The following is a 24,449-nucleotide window of genomic DNA, read 5'->3' as shown; positions in this document are numbered from 1 at the left end:
TAGTACTACTTTTGATAAAAACCTACAAATAATATGTATTTTACGTTTAAAAATTACCTCTAAAATGACCAAAGCAATATTTTAAATCCGTCATACCACTATTAAAAGCAAATAAAATTAAATATTATCATAATAGCGTATGATGCAGTGGTTAATCTGAGACCAGACGTTATCAAAGCCACATTGCACGTCGTGGGCGGATCACAACGCGATATATTATTATAAACGTTCCCAATCGTTTATCAAATGTGTATGTATAAATGTATCTTGGCATACGAAGTAATTATGACGTTCACCGTATTTATTACTTGTATGAAATATTGAGAGCTAATTATATTCGTTTTCGGACCTAATACTGAAGTCAAACTGAGTTAGATCAATTGCATATAACATTATTATATACTTTTGCTGCAAAATTTCCTCTGTCTTTACACTGTATCTGTATCTTCAATAGATGGACACAGGCCAATGATTATGATATTATCAGTTCAAATTACTTAACATTATTCGCCGATAGAAAATCAGTCCTTATTGGACCACTATTTTCTACTATCACTTTCCCAGCTTTGTAGCAGACCTGAATAAGAGATCTACGTAATAATTGGACCTATGTATAAGAGACATGGCTGCTCACATAGAAATTAGTCCCTACAAAAATATTCTAAAAATCTCTGTGTAGAATACTATCCAAATTGCACCACTCTCTACAGAATATGCAGTGAAATAACAACTTTACTACATGTAAATAAGGTTTAATTTTATATTAAAAATGTGTTTACCATAGTAAGAGTCATTCTGTCGATCTCGTGTTTGTCCTTGGTCTTGTGTTGGCGGAACGGCGAGTGTCCCTTGAGCAGCTTGTACAGCATGCAGCCGAAACTGAACCAGTCGGCCGAGGAGTCGTAGCCGGTGCCTTTGGACAACACTTCGGGAGCCATGTAGCCGTGTGTACCACTGGAAATGAATAAATACGTTTAATATTAAATAAATGTACTAGCGCATTGACCAGCCAATGATAGGATCACAGGCTTAGACCCCTTACTCAACAAGGGTCAATGGGACTATATACCTGCTGGAAACTGATTACCGTAGCCAAATTCCGGCTTGAAGGGCTATACAAATAGTACAAATGAGAAATCAACTAATATTTTTCTACTGCTTGCCACAGCTCTACTTTATATGAGAGTAGAAAAAATGCAACAAACTGACTGCTTGTTGATCGTAAATGTGATTTTTAAATATCGGCCTCAGTGATAAATCATCCATTTTCTTTATTATTCATTAATTCTTGTTTAGATTTTTTGCATCCTTGTATATAGAAGCAATTTTGTGATATATTTAATCGGTTTCATCCAAACGTCATAATATGGGTCTTTTTCTCTTTATCCTTTCCTACATTTTTTCCCCCGTAAATTCCACAGCTAAATATATCTATTACACTTGTACCCATACAATAGAACCAGAAACGAGATATCGTGAAATCGGAATGTCAACGGACAGAGATGGTTGTGAACAATTATCAAGCGATTACACAAGACGCAATTAAACAATGGTCACTTGCATTACGTCAATCAATACGAAAACAAGTCAAGCACGTACATGTAAATAGCTCTGTACTTATTATCCTCAACGACATAATATATCGATATTGTTTAATTATAGTTTTGCTACACCTTATTACTACTAACACACCTATATGCTTACTGCATTTTTTTTCTATTTATTTTATACTAAAACTGACAGAATCCTCATTTTGTATTAAATTGATATGATCACCGATTGTAGTCATTAAGGTAACATACATTATTAGGGTCTCAGCACACATATGGGATCGGAAAGGGATCGTAACCGTAACGCCTTTCGCCTCGCTGTCAACCAGGCGTCAACCTACCGTATGCACGTAACGAAAGCGTATCAGCAGCGCCTGTACGTCAACTCGGCTACGGCTAGGCGACACCGCGCTTACGCCTCGCTTATGGATATTTTCTCACTTCTTCAATAAGTTTCTCCCTTTGCATCGTTATTTTGGGTTTGAATCGAACTTAAAATTTTAAATAAAACATACGCGCAACACGAATGAAATACTCCTTGCGAATGGCGGCGTCTTTAGCAGGCAAGTCGCGGGAGGGGAAAGGGGAAAGGATGGACGAAGAGATGTGAGCTCGGGTACGGAGAGACGTAAGCGCGGGGACGGAGAGACGTAAGCGCGGGGACGATGAGCCGTAAGCGCGGGAATTCAAGTTCGGAGCCTGTTCCGAGGCGAGGCGATTACGTTATTATTCCGATTAGTGTGCGTTGCAGTAGGGAGTTTAATACAAACCATTCTGAACGGCTCGAGGCGATACGGTGACGTTCCCTTTCCGATCCCATATGTGTGCTGAGACCCTTATTGACTGATTTTTATCTTATTTCATATCAAAAATCATCGGTTTAACAAAAAATATACGTTTTGGGTCTCAATTTTTTAGATTCGCTTAATGATATTCAAACGACGAGAAGCTATAATTATACTTTTGTATAAGCAAACATTTTGAAAACATAATTTTTAATACTTAGTCCATTTTTTTCTGATTCCTAAAAGTAGATGTCAGTTCCATACAAGCTAATTACACTACTGTAAATACAGTTACACGTATGGTGTATACTTACACACTGGCATGAGGTTTCTTTTTAGAGAAGTCACAGGCGAGTCCAAGATCCGATATTCTGACATGTCCGTGCTCGTCAAGCAGGATGTTCGCCGGCTTCAGATCTCTGTACACTATGTGACGTTTGTGCATGTGTTCCAAACCTAATAACAAAAGAATAAACGTATTAAACATCTTATGCCCAGTTCCTGGGGCACATTTAGGGGTAGTTTACCTATCTAACTGTCATGTTTATATGAGCTTAAACGCTATTGAATAGATAAACTACCGCTAAATGTACCTCAGAAACCGGGGGTAAGTCGATTAACTGACAAGTCCTCATACAGAACATATTATTAGTGACTGTGCGTGGAAAAATGCGGTGTAAAGGCAAGGACAAAAAATGTAATTTTCATACATTTTTGACAGCCGATGTCCTTGCGGACACGCTACACTAACACAATGCTTTTATGTGACGGACACATTACTAATAGTTATCAAAACAGTTTTATCAAGGAAGATATTGTCCAAAATCATGATGAATAACGTTAGTTAATCCCATACAAATTTTGACGGATGAATATATATTATGATCACGACTATTTTTTATTTAACTAGTTACTACCCTACTGACAAGAAACAAAAGACCGCGAAGTGCGAAGCTTCCAACATAGGGCTACTGCCGCTTTTTCATTAACTTTATTTGCTTTTTAAAATACGTATGTAATTTATATTAGTATGCGACATACATTTTGGAATAAATACCAATGACCTTACGAAATAATAAAGACTGTACTGGAAGTGGGTTCACGGTGTAGTGTATCGACCTGCCTTGGCCATGACTTGGTGGTAAGTCAATGACGCTTCTACTTACCTATTGTCGTTAAAATTAATTTTTTTTGCCTTTACAGCAAAGCAATGGTGGGTGATGTGCTCAAAACTCCATAAATGTGAAAAAATATTGGGAAGTTTTTTGTCAAGAAACTCAAAAGATTTCCAGGAAGTTAGGGTGATCCTTTAATGTCGAAGACCTGCGCATAGAATCAGCTTTGAATAGAATCCGTTGGGTCCTATCACCAGTCATGTCGGTATAAAAGATGATTCGTTTCAGTGAGTGACATAATAAAATATATTGGGCACACACCTTTACATTATAAATAACGCCGTCGCGCGATAGTAAAATAATGGTAGGGAAGAAGTTAATTAAATTAAAGATCTTGATTTTACCCTCTGCAGCAGTAATTATCATAGCATAAAATGTACTCCAAGCTTGTATTTTTCTACAAATAAACATCTATGACACGTGCAATTGTTATTGTCTAACGCTCTGATTCTTTACGAGCATGTTGAGAATGACATGTCAGTACTATATTCGTGTCTGTCATTTTAATGACTATATAGCATACTATACGAGCCATTTACACGTGTTGTACTGATCATTCATTGAATGATGACAACAAGAATGATAATAAGCGCAGGGAAAAACGTTTTTTTACAGTTTCCAGTATTAACGAAAATAACAGGATATAAAAGTTTCATTTTAAGAACGACGATGTCGGGTTTTTTAGATCAAATTTCCCAGAATGTGGGTAAAACAGACAGAATTCCATCTAAACAAAAATCAGGATTTTCTCTCAACTGCTACTTCCACTATCACCGATAACAAATCAAAGTGCCTCCACTTAGTGAATCCACCAGTGAGCATAATATATCGCAATCAATACAATCTTATCAGACATTCACTACCCATTACCCAATATATTTATATCTGATGTCTTTAACATTTCCATGTCTAAAATTACGCCACGATAATGCACAGATTACATATAGGTAATTGTATGCATGACTCACTATGATATACTGCTGCAATAATCATATTAACAAGTAGCTTCGGCCGGTGGATTCACTTGGGTGGCCTTCGGGATCCAATCACGATGTACATCAATATAATTTACATATGACGTGATAATATGTTCATTAGTGTCTCGAACGAAATCATTATTGGATTTTTGATTTATTTATATTTAAAGTATAATCTTGTAAGACTCAGCTTCTTTTCGTTGAAAGGAGAGGGACATTACCGACATTTTACCAGAATTGAATACTATTTTAGAACTAGTGATGAGTAACTAAGCATTTACTATCAAGGATTTCCTCCATCAATGTGATTCAGCCACTCAGTAGTTCGGTTAAGTTAAGGTTACAGTCGGATCCGTTCTTAGAAGTTCTCACAGTGATTTGGATTCCTGTAACATACGGGGTCGAGCCGTGTGACCTCTCATATGAAACCGAGAACCATTCAAAGTAAATAACCTAGCCATATACGTTTGAAGAAAAATACATAGATGTACTGCAGCTATCCGTTTGCAGTAATGGGTGTCTAGTACTGGGTATGTAAGATCTTTTAAGCTACGTAGTTGGCTAATAGAATTAAAATGGTTGAGCTCGTGTAGTGTGCGGGATTTCCGTGGAGCTTCCGCCTCAAACGTAGCACTTAATCACGAGCTGAACAACGAGTATCCTGCATTGGGACTGTTACGTCTGTTACAAGCAATCTGAGAGATCTGTTTTAATTCTCCTCTAATGGATACCACTTTGTAGTGTCTACGTGTACAATACGTAAGTAATACAGTACTAAGGAAGTGCAACAACTAGTATATCTATAAGATATACGACTATAAGAGTTACCGTTTTCATTCGACTGTAAAGGTGAAAATTACAACATTCAATGGCCATTTCTTATTGATAAGTAAGGGCGGTAATTTATGTAACTTTTATATTTTCAATTCTCCTTTTTACAACCAATACTCGTAACAACATGAAGTACGAATTTAAAAATATAATGACCACCAGGCATTCGTCGATAAAAACACTGAAAACTAGTTGAGTTTAATCCATTACCTAATATGACTTCGGCAGCGTAGAACTTCATCTCGGCCTCGTTGAAGACGCCATGCTGAGACAGATGGTAGTGGAGGTCACCTCCGTTCATCAGGTCCAGTATGAAGCACAGCTTGTCCGGCGTGTGGAATGCATACGTCATGCACACGATGAACGGACAATCCACCTGAACAAAAAATGGGAAAATTTAATTCGAGGTTGAGGAAAATTATGTCAAACGTAATGACGTGGCACCGTTGTTTAATTTTCCTAAAAAACTTTGATATAGTCAATAGTTTATAGCGAATACTATAAATGCATCCGTCTGTTCTCTAGATTTTAACTTATTACTGTCCCACTCCTGTGGGTCTCCTTCTAAACGGGGGAGGAATTTACCTCGAGTCCACCATACTGGCCAAGCGCAATTAATACAAATTTAATTTCAAACCGTATCCAAAGGTATTATGGTACCTCGGCACTTCCCGCTATAAATGCAAATCTAAAGAAACAGTACTATTTTACTGCACTTTTTCTTTATGATTTTAATACAAGACGGAAGAAACGGAATGCACAAAGTTGGTAAATACTGAGCTCTTTGCTTATAATAAAACCCTTTGCCTTCAGTAGTAAAATAGTTTTTTATGCCAGTAATAGTTTTGTTTACAGTTTTCTTGGCATATTTTGCCTATTGGTCATGATGATGATCCCGAATTTTATTATATTGATATTATTTTTAAGTTCATTGTTTTTCTTAACATAACTCTTCTATAATAAGTGTGAATTTAACAAAATAAGCATTTTTCTTGTCCGTCTTCTTTCTTCTACAAAAATGTTTGTTTTACTCAGCTTCTATTACAAAACGGGATACCAGTACGACATAAAACATTTTCTACTAGTGCACGAAGGCGACAGTAAACAAAAGCTGGTAATAAATAAAGTTTATACTAATGTAGTCGCCAGGCGACACTAGGTGCTTACTCAGTCGTAACTGGAAGGAACATATTTCTGTACTGCACATAATTTATTAAAGGAATATGCAATACGTACTGAACTATGTGTGTTGCTGCAATCTAAGTCGTATAATAGGTCGTAATGGATTTTATGCATTGCCTATTGAAAATATAGATGTTTTGGTATCTTTAGACTTTGAAGATACTAGTTGCATGTTAAATTAATTCATATGATAATAATATTATGTGCAAGCATGAGTCGCAATAGCATCTGCTTAAAAATTTAACGTTGATTGCGTGCGTGATATCTGCAGGCATATTTTGTACTATGTACTTATACATTTAAAAAATGAATAATAGGTACCTACTTCAAACGATTTTCCGTCGCGTTACACGTAAATCCCCATGGAAGTAGTTCCAAAACAATCGTGAAGTCACTTCATCACGTTTATTTTTATATTTACCAACCGGGAGACGTAAACTCGAATAGGAAATTGGCAAATCGAATGAAGGCTAGGGTGACAAATATAACTTGAGCATTACGGGCACGGAATGTAAAATAGCATTAAAAGCAATAAACCTCAGTTGAAATGCCACTATATTATGGCAGACGGAAATATTTAACTGTGCACAAAGCATTCAATGCACTCCTTTGTTTACCCGTTTCTGTAGACGAGAGACCGGAGTAGAAATTCTATCGATTAATTTTCAAGACTAAACACATTTTTGCAGCAAATATGAAACGGGGAAAACCACTGTGATTTGTCTGTAAGCCCACTCGTAATGTGAATCATATATTGAGCGTGGTGTCATCAGAAACATTACGATTTAAACGATCTGGAACAGTACCAAAAAAGTTGGACCTTTCTGGTCAAGTTCCAGGAATACAGAAAAACTGATAACGGTCAAGTGGTTGTTAGTAAGTATTTAGTAACAGAGCGAGACGAGGCGTTTTGTGTCCATGTAACGATAAGCAAGCTCCCGTCGCCATGTGAGTCGGCAGACGGAGCGGCGCCGACCTGCCATCACAATTCACCAGACGAACGCTCATAAACGATAAACTAATACCAACTTCTATAAAAATTCGTGTTCAAATTACAATCATTATACCTATCTGAGTGAACGGATGAGAAAGCCTTTACAGCGTACCGCCTTTTCCACGCGAACGCCACCGTTCGATTCAGTAACATTCATTGGCTTCGCGGAACATGTGATGTACGCGATATAAATGAATACATTAAAGAACGATGCCCTTACTCTTGTAGCTATAAACAATATTCCACACGCCTGAAAAATTAAACAAACCTACCATTTAATTTTGTTTGTTTTAGTCACATCTGCGTATAAACTGCTGAATAATAAAGCAATTAAATCATTATCGGTTACTGCAATGTAATTTTTTATCCATTCATAAAAATTTAAGAACCAATGCCCGGGCTGGGCGTATAATCGAATATAGATGTCATCACACCGGACTGTCTCTATAAAATCGGGTTTGCTTACTCGTAAACATAAAATAAAATAAAAAAACGTTTTATTACCGCATAGCATAAAGTTTTAAAACAAGGTCACAGTAAAAGAAAATTCATGTCGAAAGTTGACTACATATAAATGTTGTAACAAAACGACTGACAGTTTCTCGTTTTATATAAACTTTGCTTCGGAAACCGGCGGCCTTGTTAAACTTTGGAGGAAGCCTTTTAGGTCACGAAGAATAAAATTGTACACGTGTTACATAAGGTGTATGTATTCAGTACTGTTTGTGTTACAAATGTACACGTATAAGTGTCAGAATATAAAATGGAAAATACTAATGGTCGTGTTGAAACAGCGAAACAAAATGCAGCGGAAGCGGATTGTACTACGACGACAAATTGAGGGCGATCCAATTCGTTTCAGTCCAATTGGCTGGATATCGTTTATGTCCCCGATACTATATCACATATAGTAGGTATGCCACAGCTGTATTGCACCGAATCAAAGCAGCTTGCAATCGATAAGAGCAATCGGATATCAACGATGAATGATGATAGCTCTACTTAAGGCTAAGTAGCAATAAAATAAAAAAATGAAGTAATCATTGCATATTCTCAGGACACATATCAGCAACTCTGTCACGAATCCCGAAAAATACCAGTACCGAGAATTTGTACCATAGAAGCACATTTATTCTAAACGAAAATATTTTTAGAGAAGTCTGGCACACTAGCTGAATTAAAAATTAGAGGGGTCTCGCAAAGTGTGGCGGGGTGAGATGTACGAGTATCTACATTCAAAGTAAATTATCGTGAGTATAGATATGATGGGTACAGCAAGGTACTTCTACTTCCAACGGAGTTTGCGCAAAGCGTCTCCGTCCTTAACTTATTTTATTCGAGACGTTCGAAACAGTTCTCTTCGAGAGTGAAGCGCTCATATCGACTCCACACATAATATATATTTATTACGGACGTTGGTTGTCCGCTTTACGACTGTCTCTGCTCGGGAAAAGTCATTTACTATATACAAAGTTGGACTACACGAGGCATGTTCAATTTCACTAAGGCCAGCTCCTGATAACCGGCGGTTACTTCAAATAACAATGTGTACTTTGCAATATAATTGTGTGTCGTGCTTGTTTGTAATGTATTCCGTGGCAGTAAAGTAAAATTAACATAATTTGCATAACTAACTATTATACAGTTAGATTATTTCTTGTTATGTTTGCGAGCTATTTCAGAAGACTGATTCAGTAACTAGCACGAGTAATGAGTATAATGTAGGTAATTAATCGGATTTTCAGCCTTCGATCATTACTAATCTACAGTATTATCTAACAGTGTAAATCTTATTAGGAGACTGCCTTGTGGTATTAGCGCTGTTGTTGAGCGTAAGTCCACGTAATAGGGTTCTTATGTAAGGAAATTTTCAGGAGCCAACTGCTAGGATTTTGAAACTTTTCCCCGTAGGTAACCAACTTACTCTTTTATATTACCCGGCAACTAGTGAAACGTTTTGGGCGTATGACAATGGCCTTGCCTTTCTGTTTTATAGTAATTAACTAAAATTACTAAACTAAGTAATTTTTATATGGCAAATTTTATAAACTAGATCTCATACTTAGATTTCATATCACGCGGTTTATTTCTTCACGTGCAACTCGATTCACAATGGCAGCTCAGAATGGTCTCATGCATTGAAATACAAGTTGCACGAGAAAGTTGCCCTAGAATGTCATGTGAAAAAGCATTTCCTTAGAAAAGCACCACGCAACAAAAGACGAGGCCGTTTAAGCGTGTGGAGAAATATGAGAGGTAAGTCGAAGACTGTCTGCCAAGTAACATAGCTTTTGTACAACATTATAAAAGGAATGTAAGTTCGTTTCAAATCGCATATCTATTGGATAGATTCCAAAAAATATTGCCCAGTTAAAATCTACTTCAAATAATTTAGACTTTAACGATCATTTAATCGAGTATTTCCTTGCTATACTCAATTGGAACACTTACTATTGAATACAACGAATAAGATATTTAGACTCATCCGAAGAAAGGGAAATTGCAACAATGGTGAAAAAGCGGGGAGCGGAGATAATTAACATACGTAACAATTAAGATTCGATCAAGAATCGAAAATACTAATGTTATCTAGATTAACACACAAGTAAAATACATTTGGTATGATAAGATGACAGATTTAGTAACGATATCAATAGAAAGCGGCAAAACAGTACCTACCTTCATATCGTAAGTGTAACTTTATACGATAAGACAATTGCAATCATTAGATAGTTAAACGTAAGTAGGAATAGTAGCATATGTGTTAGATTTATTGAGGTAAACAAGACGCTCAGTTTCACCTGCTCCAAGTATTTTTAAACGTATTAGCTACTGTTTTGCATGGATGATATCATCATCATTAAATGTTCCAGCTTTTTTCGTATTGCTACCACGTGTGATACTCTATTTAATTTACGTGAGAAAGTTGTACGAATTACTAATTTGTAATTTTCTTTGAAATGTAACTTTGCTAGAGTTGGCTGAAGGCAACGTGATTGTTTAGTTATCATATTTTATCTTCATATCATAAATTTTGTCTAGGACACACGGGTTACTATAATTCAGTGACGTAGATTATACTAAAATCGGCCAGGGCCGAGTTTACTACATCCGCCGATGGTCCCGTAACATTTAACGATATCTTAAAAAAGTTTTGCTTTTTATTGAATATCCGGCACGGATGTGAGAAAAATAATACTTTCTTATATTTGTCTACAACATGCGTCGATTTGGTAACTTTGGAGGTTGTACTCACTTAGGGACATTTAAAATAAGTATATTGTTTGCTATTTTTGCGCAATCAAGGTTTGGCTCCATTCATTTTATTGGATACGTCATACGATTGGCAGACAGACTCATCTACTTATAATATAAAACCAGCTTAATGAACCCTTATAACAGCTGACATTGATAACGTAAATCCAATAATAAATCAACATGTAGATCAAGTATTTATGACGTCATTAATCTATATAAATACAACAAGCAATGACGAAATATTTGTACAGTACTTATTGTTTGTGCATTAACAACGTGGTGTGACTGTGTACTAACGCATGAGAATCATCCACGAGTTAGCTAAAAGCCTATTTGTCCAAATCATTAATACGTTAAAATGTTAAGTCAATATTTTTTTCAAGAACGATGATTACTATTTTGCTGGCCTTAACAGCGGAGTATAGTCAGTTGCGAAATTGAAGTAGGACTGAACAATTCCTATCTGAAACATTTCGTATGAATAAAGTAAGAGTGACGGTACAACAGACCCGGAAAGAGAGGACGGGACACATCAGACCCGTCTCCTATTCTAAAGATTTTGTCTCGCATAGAACTTGCAGATAAAGGTGGAAGAGGAGAGGGAAGGGAACATCAAGGACAAAACATCCTTTAATAATATTGATGTAAACAAAACAGTACAACAATCAAGCGTGTTCCATTACACACAGTTGTAGCGTTTGAATAATTTATTTCACCACACCGAAATAATCGAATATTTGGAATAATATATTTGTATTCAGTGTCAAAGAACCTACACTGACTTTACAATGCCCTACGAATAGAATTATAGAATGAGCGACGCGCGCCGGTGATTTCATTAAAACCAACGATCCAAATCTCGCTTACCATCTTCATAGAAACAAACAACACCATTATACATGCTATTGATATAACATCAACGATAGCTAAGATCAATAGAAAAATCTGAATCATTGAATGTTCGAATACATCGATGCTGTAAGCATAGAACGAAATGTGTTATGATATCATATCATAATAAGATTTACGAAAGCGCTAACGTTATAAACGTATTATAATGCGCTTTCGCGAATCTTATTACTAACAAGAACATCGACCCTACATTCTCAAAAGACTTTAAGTTCTTCGATCAGCAGGTAAATTTGGAGATTTTTCCTTAGAGAAAATTCAAATTCTCATATCTGAATGAAAGGAGACTGTAGTGTCCGTTAGGCAGGGAAAACTCTATCAATGAGAGATTTAAACGCGTTATACATATTATATAGTTATACAGAGAGATATTTATTGATTTCACACTCGCATTGCAAAGGTCTAAGTTCGTCTCGCAGTACGAAGTTCCGTTTTATAACAATGAATAAATTCCTGACGTATCATACTTTGGACTAGAAGGAGCAATAATAAAGCATTTCTTGTGAAGTAACCCGGTGGATGCGATCCCTAAAATTAATTAAAATCGATATAATAATATAAGGTTTGCGAGATTTTTGTGGAGGGATCGCAATAGGCGGAACTCGGAAGTATCTTTGCATGAAACGTGGGCGGGTACCGACGTTAACGAGCGGATATTAAATTCAGTTTAATTTGGAAACCCACCAAGTTAAATTACTGCTGACAAAGCTTCGTGATGTGAACTGAACAGTTCGAAATACGAGCACACTTGTATACGCAACGTTCAGGGATGATACATGATTTACCCCCGGTTTCTGAGGCAATTTTAGCGGGAGTTTATCTATTCAATAGAGTTAATACTCATAGAGAAAAAAACGCTATTATATTATAGATAAACTACCGCTAAATGTACTCAGAAACCGGGGGTTAGTAACCATACAATAAAAAAGGGAGCCTAAATATAGAAAAAGTAATGCAACGCCGTTCATTTTAAAACACAGCTTCTTACTCTAACTCCTCAGCAATCTCTAGCGAACAGTTTAGCAGTAAGTAATTAAAAACGCATAAAAAATAATCTCCATGTGAAGTAAAATTTGAACGTAAACATTGTTAACATTTTCTCAGATGCACCGGGCATCGATTACACACAAACAATCACTTAAGTCTCCGTGAGAAAATAACGATATAGCAGTCCGAGCATGCGATATTATATAGACGGAGTCAGTTGCCAACTTCAGACACCCTATCAATAACATTAGTGAGTTTTAAAACTGTTTTCGACAACTATTATAGCACAAATGGCTTCCTCTTGCAGTTTTGTATGATGTATTACAGCTCTAAATTTTCAGGAACATAGTTTATGCCTGGTAAATTGTAACTTTGACAATCACGGGTGTCATATACGTAACTACAAAGCATAGTTAGCATTGAGACATGTGACGCCAGTTGCTTACGATCCTTGCATACTTTTTCAAACAACGAAAATGTTGTTTGCTACTTGTAACTATCGTTGTAACTTTTCGTGATATTTGATCATTCACAAATATTTATTTGATATTGACTAAATTAAGTAAGAATGTTAGCGTTCGATAAGAATTAATTAATAACCAATAGATATTGAATGTGCAAGACTTAGTTCAGTTACTGTTTATCATTATCATACCTTAGTAGATTTACATATAGCCGAGATAAGACATTATTGAATCTAAAGACGTAGTTTAACCCACAGATAGCGTATGAATTACGCACTACGATCATTTGCCGCACTTTCTAATCGATTAATACGCATAATATTATGTTGTGGTCAAAGAAAATCCAATGGATGGTTTGAAATAGATTGTGCCATCGTCATACCTATATTATCATGGCATTAAATCATAAAAAAAATTATAATTCCATTCTACTAACCTATTAGGATAAAGGTTTTATATAAAAATAGGTAATCGCTTTTAACACAGCTATTTTTGTCCGAGCTATTCATAGAAGCAGCTGGGTTTATTTTAACGATTCTTTGATGGTCATATCTTTATACCTATACGCTCGGCTAACAATAGCTAGTAGATGCATTTTTCTATTCAATATAACGGAGACTGGAAAACCATCGCATGTATATTCAAGTCGGAGCGCTTATCTCGTTTTAGTGCGCCGGCCAAGTTTGAAAAACAAACACCCGACTGGGCATCGTCCGCGTACTCCACTTCTACTTTTTTGAACTCCTGCAGTAGCTATTAAAAGCTATTTAAGTTTCTTGAAAACTCCTCGATTCCACTCTAGTTTCTCGCAATCAATATCAGGGCAAACTTTAGAACTCATACAGAATTTAAGATTTACACTGCAATCTAGAACTTTAACAGCGGAGTATATAACCTGACACAAATAATTAAATTTGAAACATCAGCGAACATCATACACAATACAACCGCGCAATAACGCGAAGGGCGACAAAGTCATAAACAAATACAAATGTAATAAACCACTCACCCCGGTACTGACTAGCGAGAGCATAATCCTCTCGTTCAGCGCGAGCGTCTCCCCTTGCTTCATTTTTATACGCTTCTTGTCGAGGCACTTCATCGCGTACATTTTCCCTGTATCCGCCTTCCGACACCCGTACACCTGTATACAACATACATGTAAATAAGGTATTTAATTTTATCTACCGAGCATAACGTGCTGTTGCCAAATTTTATCTGCTGTTGATACTCCTAAAAGGTTATGTTCACTTACATCATCGTACGTTGTAAAATGTACCCAGCGCATTTTCTGTCCAACTTTAAGTTACGGCGAGTTTTGCAATCCAGAATATTTATTTGCAAAAGATAAATGTTTATTTTCTCGTGCACACAAACAATACCAGAAAAAGAATGTTGAAAATGCTCTTCGTTTCTTATAGAAATATAAGAATTACATTCTTCGGAACAAAACAGCGGGCACAACCGTCTGATACTGATCTCTATTCAAGTATTCATAACTGGGTTTACAAATACAAAGTAAGTAAAATGATGTCAACGCGCATTCGGTGTCAAAATAAGGTGTTTTGTGAAACATTTACAAGATGGCGAAGTGATCACGTTACACCACTTATGGGTAACTATTATACAAGCGTTAAAATCCATCACTATTCCAGTGGGGGAACAGGACGGCTTTATTACACCTACGTAGCGGCTTTCCGTTCTCTGAGATGAATATGAATATAGTAAACACGTCCGTGGTGCAAGCTCAGAATGCTAATGATATTAGGTTTGGATCTTACGCGGAGACTTGCGTAACAAACTTGGTACTTTGCGTATTTTCCTAACTAATTCCAATGATGTTACCTCGCCGAAACCGCCTCGTCCGATGATACGATGCACGCTGAAGTCATTCATTGTAAGTTGTATGTTTAATTCTAGGTTTTTCCATTGACAAAATCTTGTGTATTTGTCACTGTAACAAATAACGTCACGTTAAAAAGACTGTCAAACTTATTAATATAATATATTCATACAAAATCGATTAATGTTGCTTTTACCTTTCTAAGAAATTTTTGAATGGCTCTCCTCGTAGATGCTGGAAGATCTCTTCAATGTAGGGCTAAAAAATGTTTATGAATAAGTAATCTGTATACCACTGCATTTAAAGTCAACTTTTATCTCAATAACTTACCTCAAATAGATTTGGTGGCACTTCATGCTTCATTAAATATTTTTGTACATGCGATACGCACTCTTTAGAATAATCCTGAAATAAACACATGTTTGATTTACATCTGTTATAAACAAATACGATATCGAGGTTCGCTTAAAATAGATAAGATACATTAAAAATTAGACTTCTCTTACAATAAAAGAATTTTCGGTTTCAGCCGCGAATGTAACGGTTACATTGAGAATAGAATAATTGCGTCACAGAATACTAGACTACCGTATACGAGCATTATAAATATTCTCCTAGGTATATTCAATTACAAAGTACAGGTTCTATTTAAAAATAAAATTGCCACTTTGTTGAAGTTTCACATGAGAGTTGCTCAACTGTATAAATAATGAATCAGTGCATCTACGAGACGAGGACTAGGAGATCATAAAAGATGAAAACCTATATGTCGTATGAAGGAAAAAGTTTTAAAACTTGTCGCTGCCACCGTCACAACATTATTACTGGCTGGCAAGTTTTCCTCAAACACGCTCAATAACTAGTACCAGCTGTATGAACGAACGAGAAAAATCTTTAGTAAACTTGTGAGTCTAAAAAGTTCTGGAGCGTAGGTAAAGTCACCCGACATGTTGGATTATAAATTACAGAATAAATATTCTGACATGAAACTTTTAGACGTCAAGCCAATATATCTATTAGAATGTAGAAATATATTATTTTGCTCCTGAAATATTTATAAATGGATAGCAATGCGCTGATTAGGGGGACGCATGTGACCAACAGAGGTAAACTACAGTAAAATGATATAAATCTGTGGTGGAATTAGAAAAATAAATCGAGTAACTGTTTCATTCAGTTTTTCCTTATCCACTTATAAGTAGCAGTAATACACTGGTGAAATGATGAGCCCCGGCAAAACCTGAAGCAATTGTGTGTATTTCTCAACAAGTTTGATTAGAAATCAATACAGACAGCAGTGCTCATCCACGTTGTTGTTTTTATTGTCACCCGCAGAGAGAATGCGATCTTCGATAATAGCAACAATCTAGTCTAGCTTTTTTTTCTTTTGTACGATACTTCTGAACTTGGAGTGACATTGCAAGATATTGTTTACAGTCACACACCAAGCGACTTTATACTTTTGAGTAAATAGTTGAAACCGTTTACCTTTATCTGACCCGAGATCACATGCGAAAGTTTTGATTTATCAATCACACTTCAAATGCTAAATGTATTTTATGGTACGGTTAAATGACTCAGAATGTTATTTGATCACTAAAGTCTGAAACCCATGTTCTAGGTACAAAGTAATTTTTAGGAAAACACGCGAGCACAATCCGTGACTCACGTTTTGATTTGAGAAATTTCGACTTTTCCTGTGAAGTTGGCAGCTAATCTATACTAATATTATAAAGCTGAAGAGTTTGTTTGCTTGAACGCGCTAATCTCAGGAATTACTGCTCCGATTTGAAAAATTCTTTCAGTGTTAGATAGCCCAATTATCGAGGAAGGCTATAGGCTATATAACATCACGCTACAGTTATTAGGAGCACAGTAGCAACGAAAAATGTTACAAAAAAGGGGAAAATCTGGACTGATTCTCTTAAGTGACGCAAGCGAAGTTGCGCGGGTCAGCTAGTACAAGATAAAGAGTAGTGAATAAAAAAATGATAAGTTGAAATTTTACTTTTTTGTTAAATTCTATCCAATGAAAATCAAAGAAAATGTAAACATATTTTGAAGGGTTGAATTTCAACTAACTAGTGTCCGACGTAAAGCTATTTATTGTTATCGAAGGTTCACGCGGTGTTGGCGGGCAGCTAGCCAACACTCCACTAACGAGGCTCATTATACAAACAACAGTCGTTCTAGCCGGATACAACGCTTACGACCTCTTGTTTCGCAATTTCTATACTAACTACGTACACTTTTTGAATTGTAACCTTCAACTAAAGAGAAAAGCTAGCTGCAAAGGAAATAGCCGTCCATAACTTTGTCTATAGAGTGAAACTTCACGCGACTCAATGGTTATACCAGTTTTTCATTTGCAACCCTTGTACACCACGATTCATCTGAAAGTTCGGCAGCAAAAATGTGAAACTAACATTCTCGAAAAACATCAGCGCCATATGCGACTTTTGGCAACAAGCTCCAATAAGAGAGTTGTTGCCTTGGCCAGCAACTGTACTGAACCTTCCAAGTTGCGAATAAATCGCGATGTTAGATAACAAACTATTTGAAAAGCAAAACCACGGCCACATCGCGGCATCGGTGAGAAGCCCACGTAGATAGTATCACTTTGTAGTCACACATTTCATTAGATTTAAAGCTTTTACATAATTGAAATATGTTTCGAACTCAAAGAGGGCTCGTGTCGGCATCGTGGCGCGACTTTACAAAGAGCAGGTAGAGGGAATGAAATCAATGTGGGTTTTTGTGAAACGTACTCAGTTATTATTATGCTTCTATCTGTCTGTTTTGTACTAATTACAATGTTCATATTTTCATGCTCACGGAACTTTCTAACTTAAATGAAGCATTATTTTAAGTATTTCATAAAAGAATCATACAACCGAGGAAGAATTAATCTATCGATTTATTATCATTCAGATCATAGATAGTTAAGCCCATGTGACTAGTTTTCAGTACAAACAACAAAGCAAATGTTAGACTTTCCTCAGTGGTTTTATAACGATGCTTTTGCAAGCAATGTTCAGTGCAAATCTCCTAGAATAACGGAGATAATCCCAAGAATTAAAAACGACCGGTCGCTGGGCGGCTGTCGTACCTCCTGAATAAACCTGTTCATGTACTAGAATACCTGTACTTTTACATCAGTTTAAAGCTACGTATCAAAATGCTCATTATCCTTGCGGGTTTACTGAGATTAATAATACAGCTAATCTTTATGTCGGTCGCCGGGGTGAATATTGCGTAACTAGATGATATCAGGGCAAAATACACAGTTACCGCTAACTTACATGTGAATGTGCTAGTAGTTCTTTCATAATAAAATTGTCGTAAATATCTCTCGCGATTCGCTTCCTCTCTTCTACGCATTCTTGCTTTTCATATAATTTAATCTGTTGAAAAAAAAGTTTGAATATAATAACTAAATTCACATGTTCAAAATAAATTGAAATTCAAACAATCGCGTATAATTTACCTCTTCATAAAATTTTAATTGTGGCACTGGTTCTTCTGACGTCTGTTCACAAAATTCCTTAAATAATAAATAACCTGAAACAAGAAAAACATTATTAATCATTTAAAATACATAACAAAAAAAACGTTCAATAGAAAACGCGTGTGTAATAAATGACAACAAATGTGTCATCTTAAATTTGAGACAAAAGCCGAGCGTGCGTAATCACTGCTAACCTACGGCATCAGTTTAGGTTTTGCGTCAAGTGCTATCACAGTTATTATGTTCCATTCCTATTCGATAATGATCATTGATCAATATTTATAAACATTTTAGACGCTACGTAATAGCACTAACAACTGATTACACAGTCAAGAGTTAGATGTCTAAAATATGACGATCTATAAACATGGCTTGAAACTTTGAATTATTTATTGTCTTCTGTTGATATTCAGGAAATGATTTAGACAATGCGCGAGACAAGAACATTTTAATCAATCAACGCGCAGTGACAGTCCACAGCTGAATATAGACCTCTCCCTAGAGAGATTATGGCACAATCAACATGCTTCAAGACAGATGGTGATCAGAATAAGTTTGAAGAAATGAACAGGTGATTATCATTTTCTTAGGCACTACTTCCTTTGTTATTAATTGAATATAACATTTTACACAATTTTGTATGGAAGTATAAATAAATTTAAAACTTTTAAAAGGTTAGAAAAGGTTCTTGATATAAATCAGGTAAGTATTAAACATGTATGACGAACAATTTGTGATTTAAAATCCGTCAAGATGACTTAAACCGATCCGTCTTCTTTATTTGTACTCAACTCACTTACAAATTGGTAGCGTAACCCCTTTTTAGTTTTCAAGGCGTGGTGTGATCCATTTTCCTATATTCATAGTAATAACCATGTACCATCACTTTGTGAAAGAAAAGGTTTACACACACGGTATTTGACAATATTCACCCCACCTGAGTACATGTACATGTTACCAAAATCATATTTGGGCGTGCCAAGCGGCGCGCTTGTTTTGGCAAATTTCCCTAAGAAGCTTTCGCCGTGGCGGTTTATCAATGAAGTCTTTGATCAACAGTGAACGCTTCCGGGTTGTACCAATATTTACAACTACTCTAGTAGACTAAATTTGCTTTTAGTTACACTACCTAAGCACTCCAAGATTGAGTTAGTTTAATCGAAACACACAATGTGACTAAAAGTTCAGGTTTTGATAAAGTGATGCACGTAGGCAACAATATATCATTAAAGAAATAAATTTTTACAAGCTTTTTTTACTATACGTATAAACAAGTATATATTAAACCGCTCTATAGTATTTTCTACATTTTTGTATCTGACATTGAAGACAATCTTCCTCCATGATTGCCTCTATTTATTGAGCAGTAGAGGAACAAGAACTCAGTTCCGATTGCCAGGTTTGGCAAAATATTATTGGGATTTTTCAGTTCATGTTAGAATATACTCAAGACTACTATCCCGGAGTTGGCTAAAGTGCCCGGTATATGACAATAGACTCGCGTCTACGTGGATATATTGTAAATGGTGAAAAATTTAATGTATTTACAATATGATCGTTCGAGCGTAATAACCGACGCGTGATATTATGCTAATAAAAGTATAAAATATAATTGATTTAGGTTTTTTCCTTTATAACATCCTGTTATAAACGGGTCTGGATAATTAACTGATACATAGTTTGTTAACACCAGGGTGTCATACGGTTGACACGGTTACCTGCGTTCAGGCACAGCGATTAGATTATAGATTTTCCGGTCAAATGTGTACAGCATATTTTGCGTCGCCTTTGAGGAAAAACTAACCATATTTTATTTAAAAAAAATACAAGTATATTATGTTTTGTTTTGGACCCCTGCAAGAGAACTCAGCCAAAATTATAGGGCACCACATCTAAACATGTCTATTGAAAGAAAAGCGCAATTCGTAAAAGAAAAAGAGCCCGTACGAAGACTTACAATAACGGAACAAAAATAACATGTACATATACCTGTGACAGCTTACTAATAGCTTGAAGCGCAAGACCAATTTCGTTTCTACATTTTCAAAGAAGAAAAGTATAAGTATCCTCAACTAGATATAAAATTTAAAGAAATATTGGCCATAAAGGCACGAGCGTCGCGCACCCCTACAATGTCCAGTCCAGGGCATCCGATAAAGTTATTTACTGCAAGTGGAAGTGGGGCCACCGTAAATTGCGTTTGCAACTTGTTCCCGGGAGCCTCGGTTGCAATATCGCCCTCTCGGCCGAGTATCAAGACTATCATTGAAATTACAGCAATTTAAAGCAAAAAATGTTGAAGAAAACCTTTTCTAGTACAAGGATTTGCGTTGTGGAAGGGTTGCGTCTTAGTTATAATAAAAAAAAAAGATGAAGAAACATATTGTTCTAGTATTTTCTTAAATTATCTTCAAGTGGGGCTAGATCTTCTAAACAACGACATAAGAAAAAATAACTGATTAATAGGTTTTTCACAAAATACAAAATTGCATACCTACTTAGAACTAAATAAATTTATTTTCTAACATTCATCTTAATCTATAATATCCACTTTTACTCAGTGTATTCATTAAGCAGAAACTCGGCACGGCAACTGTGCTCGCAAAGATATAGCGTCATAACATTAATTCCGGTCATGAGCCAGTCGACACCATAAATCACAATCCGATCTACGAGGGCGGGTTTCATTGACGCCCCCGAAAAAACGGAACACACCAATGAACTGTACGTACACAAGTACAACAGCTAACAACTACAAATTGCTCAGTGTCATACATAAAAATTACAGCGGTCGTTATAACGTGACAAACAGAACTATGTTTCTATTCGCGTCATATAAACGTGAAACATGAACAGTAAACAAGTCCGGAGAGCTGAAATGCTTTTCCAGGACAATCAACTTTATTTTCTAGGTGAATAAATTCAAAGCGCAACGATGCCTGTAGCCTATCTACTTTCCAGGCTTTCAGGAATGCCTCTCAATGGTATTGTCTTTTGATCCGCTGCGGGGTCACTGATATATAGGCCAGATAAGGATACTTTTGTGTTATCCCCGTGCTCTATCTCAGTAAACGTAACCCCTAATAACCTTAGCTTTCAAAACTTTTGCGAAGACGAATCTATTTGACCTAAACATAAGTTTTTGACACGCCCACCTAAAATATAATGAGCAATGAGCATGTAATATTTATTGCAAAATAAGATATATTTAGACGAGACCAATGAATTTATCATATTTCTTTAGAGCTCCTTGTAGTTTAATACAATATTGTCGTGTGTGAGGAGGTAATTGAATGCAACACGAAGACAAGACACGTGTCGTGTTGATAAGATGTAGTGTGAACCTTTAACTGATCCAATGAGGCTATTTTAACAAGCTTACAAAGCAATTTCCTCGTAGCGAATATAATTTGTAGAGACAATATCGGGAAAGTGTGGCCAGCCTTTCACGTGCATCTTCTTAAAGTGTCTAAAATTTTAGATTTTTTTCGTTATAAACATTTAAATAGTTAAGCGTTATTCAAATATCATGTGGTTATGAATACTTGTTAAAAAAAAGTCAAATATGTTATGTACATGACAAATTACAACAGGATGTTATATGATAAATAAAATGACCTTAGCACGGACGACTAAATACGTTTAATACGTTATGTACTCTCTTAATTGTCAATCAACTACGCAAAACCGACGTTGGAAATTGCTTTAACGTCTCTATCATACTGTACAAACATAACAAATCATATTATGCTCACCTTTAAATTAAAAAAAAACTATAAGGACAATGATCCAGTATACATGATAGTTATCGGAGAATTCGTGTTATTACCAATTTATTATTCATATTGAATTACATACCCCGAATGATTTTTATCATCATAATTTCACACGCACCGCACTAATCTAATTATACACATACTGTACGCGTACGAACCATTAAACCACTGGCTAGTTTATACACAACATTACTTCGACCCGTTTTCCAATTACTAGTAAAATATTACGGTTATTCATATGCAATACCAGTAAGGGATAGATCTGTAAGTGTGCCATAAACCTACACGTTTTCTCGAGAGAAATCTTCGATATCGAAGTGGTCTCCCGCGCCCAGTGGGCCTAGATACAGATGCAGTAGATAGATGTACAGATTGACACTTGTGTCAACACCAGGAGCCGCTTTTAAGCCTCTCCTACGAGTAGACGTGTGCTATTTTAGTAGTATTGTTACACTTTAGACTAGCATAAAGAGAATTGAAAAACTTTCTTATTCTTTTACGTATGTACGTTAAGATATTACAAGGAGGAGATAGCAAAGTTAACTGTCACATAGAGGACGAAATATAGAGAATTGAAAAGGCACGGTAGAGTAACATGAACTAAAGATCGTATCAGAATCAATTTCTGCTGATTGGAATTTGCTAACTTTCTAGCAGCAAGACGAAAATAACCAGAAAAACGAAGTCGAGTAAGAAGAAAATTATCCTTAGCGACATGAGACAACTTCATTAGAGGCAAAGCAATTGTACGCAGAGCGGCAATAATCCTGCGTGCGTAGCTGTGTGCGGAACCAACGACGCGGCCTACTCGCCTCGCTTACGTTTAATCTTGTTTACGATACAAATCCCCACAAGAAAGTTGTTACGAAAGTGAATTTGAATTAAACTTGTCTGGAATACTTAAATCAATGCTGTACTACAAATTGCGGTGTACACTGGTTCAGTGTGGAATTAATAAATGGTATGAACGCTGCAATATTTTTAGCTTTGTTGTTACAATAATTATAGTACTAGTTATAAGTGTGTAGACTATTCAGAGAAACGCAAAACATGAAACTGTGCATTTTATACAAAGGATATTGTAAACGATTATTTGTGTTAAGAATGTTAGTTTTGTTATTTTTACTAAGAACACGAAACAAACATCAAAGGAGAATAACAGCAAACATGGTCGTGTGATCGCACGACACGAACGCTCGTTCAATCTACGAACCAATTGTAAAAGCACAGACGTAAATCGTTTGAGAAGAAACGGCTCAAAGGGCCCTCGTATTTACACATCATGGTGCTTCTTTTAACTTTGGCCACCCAATAACGTTGTCTCTAATCTAAGCCCGGAAACTATGGCAAAGAGGAAAGATTAAATAAACCAGTAAAGTCAAAAGACTTATGCTTAGGGAAAAAACCAGATAACATTTTCATTTTTGTGAAACCTTTAAAAAAGTTACGAACGCTGTGACCAAGGTTTTTAATATCACAATATGTTAAAGAACGAAGGGGAATATTGATATATTTGATTAGAGAGCCTTAATCTGTTAAGTACATACCACACTATATTATATCTCGTTTTTTTGTAAGTTTTTAACATCAGATGCGTGGGTTTCTTTAGGATTTTAATTCCCACTTCAAAATGATAAATGAATCGTTTAAACCTCACAAAAAGCATAAATCAGGAAAGCGCCATTACGAACTATATTCAGTCTACAATATACACTATAAATTAATCACAATAGAACAACAGATATCATGGAGTAATTGCCCGATTAATGAGTTTGGAACGTAACGGATACAGCTGATCAAAACGTAATTACGCCATACGATCGTATAAAATCGAACTCAATGTGTGTTTTACAAAAGACTGCGTGTTATGGTTACTGGATAATGGATTTTTTACTATTCACGTTCCTCTGACTCATTTTGCTTCTCTTTAGCATCGGAATAAGTCCTGTTCAAGTATTTATTTTCACTAGAAAGTTTTAATGCAAGCGACGACGATTCGCTAGATTCAACCACGGAGTTTAAAGTTTCACTTGTTCCTAATTTCTCAGCCTTAGCCAGCGTTTACTAGAGTTAAGAGATACTCCAATATAATATTATTTTTAAAAGATACTCACCTAAGACTTGATTGAATATTTTGTCAAAATTTACTTCATTCTTCTTCACCATATATTTGTGCATGACACTCCGAACACTGTAACAAAACACGTACA

At 35.9% G+C, this 24,449-nt stretch overlaps 1 protein-coding gene across 2 annotated transcripts in view; it reads right to left on the bottom strand.

Annotated features, from left to right (window-relative positions):
• Positions 1–24,449, bottom strand: part of Gprk1 (G protein-coupled receptor kinase 1) — a 34,546-nt gene that overhangs the window by 6,184 nt on the left and 3,913 nt on the right. For both annotated transcript variants that reach the window (XM_076121529.1, XM_076121530.1), the window contains exons 2-11: positions 24,354–24,430; positions 18,443–18,516; positions 18,258–18,359; positions 15,286–15,360; positions 15,152–15,213; positions 14,958–15,066; positions 14,122–14,256; positions 5,529–5,694; positions 2,650–2,791; positions 780–954 (exon numbers count right to left, since the gene is read on the bottom strand). In XM_076121529.1, the coding sequence (XP_075977644.1) occupies positions 780–954; positions 2,650–2,791; positions 5,529–5,694; positions 14,122–14,256; positions 14,958–15,066; positions 15,152–15,213; positions 15,286–15,360; positions 18,258–18,359; positions 18,443–18,516; positions 24,354–24,430 (1,117 nt within the window). The remainder of the gene's footprint in view (positions 1–779; positions 955–2,649; positions 2,792–5,528; positions 5,695–14,121; positions 14,257–14,957; positions 15,067–15,151; positions 15,214–15,285; positions 15,361–18,257; positions 18,360–18,442; positions 18,517–24,353; positions 24,431–24,449) is intronic.

Source organism: Anticarsia gemmatalis, chromosome 13 (genome assembly GCF_050436995.1).
Source record: "Anticarsia gemmatalis isolate Benzon Research Colony breed Stoneville strain chromosome 13, ilAntGemm2 primary, whole genome shotgun sequence".
Lineage (NCBI taxonomy): Eukaryota > Metazoa > Arthropoda > Insecta > Lepidoptera > Erebidae > Anticarsia > Anticarsia gemmatalis.
Note: the sequence above shows the minus strand (reverse complement) of the source record. Positions and strands in the feature narration are given on the sequence as shown.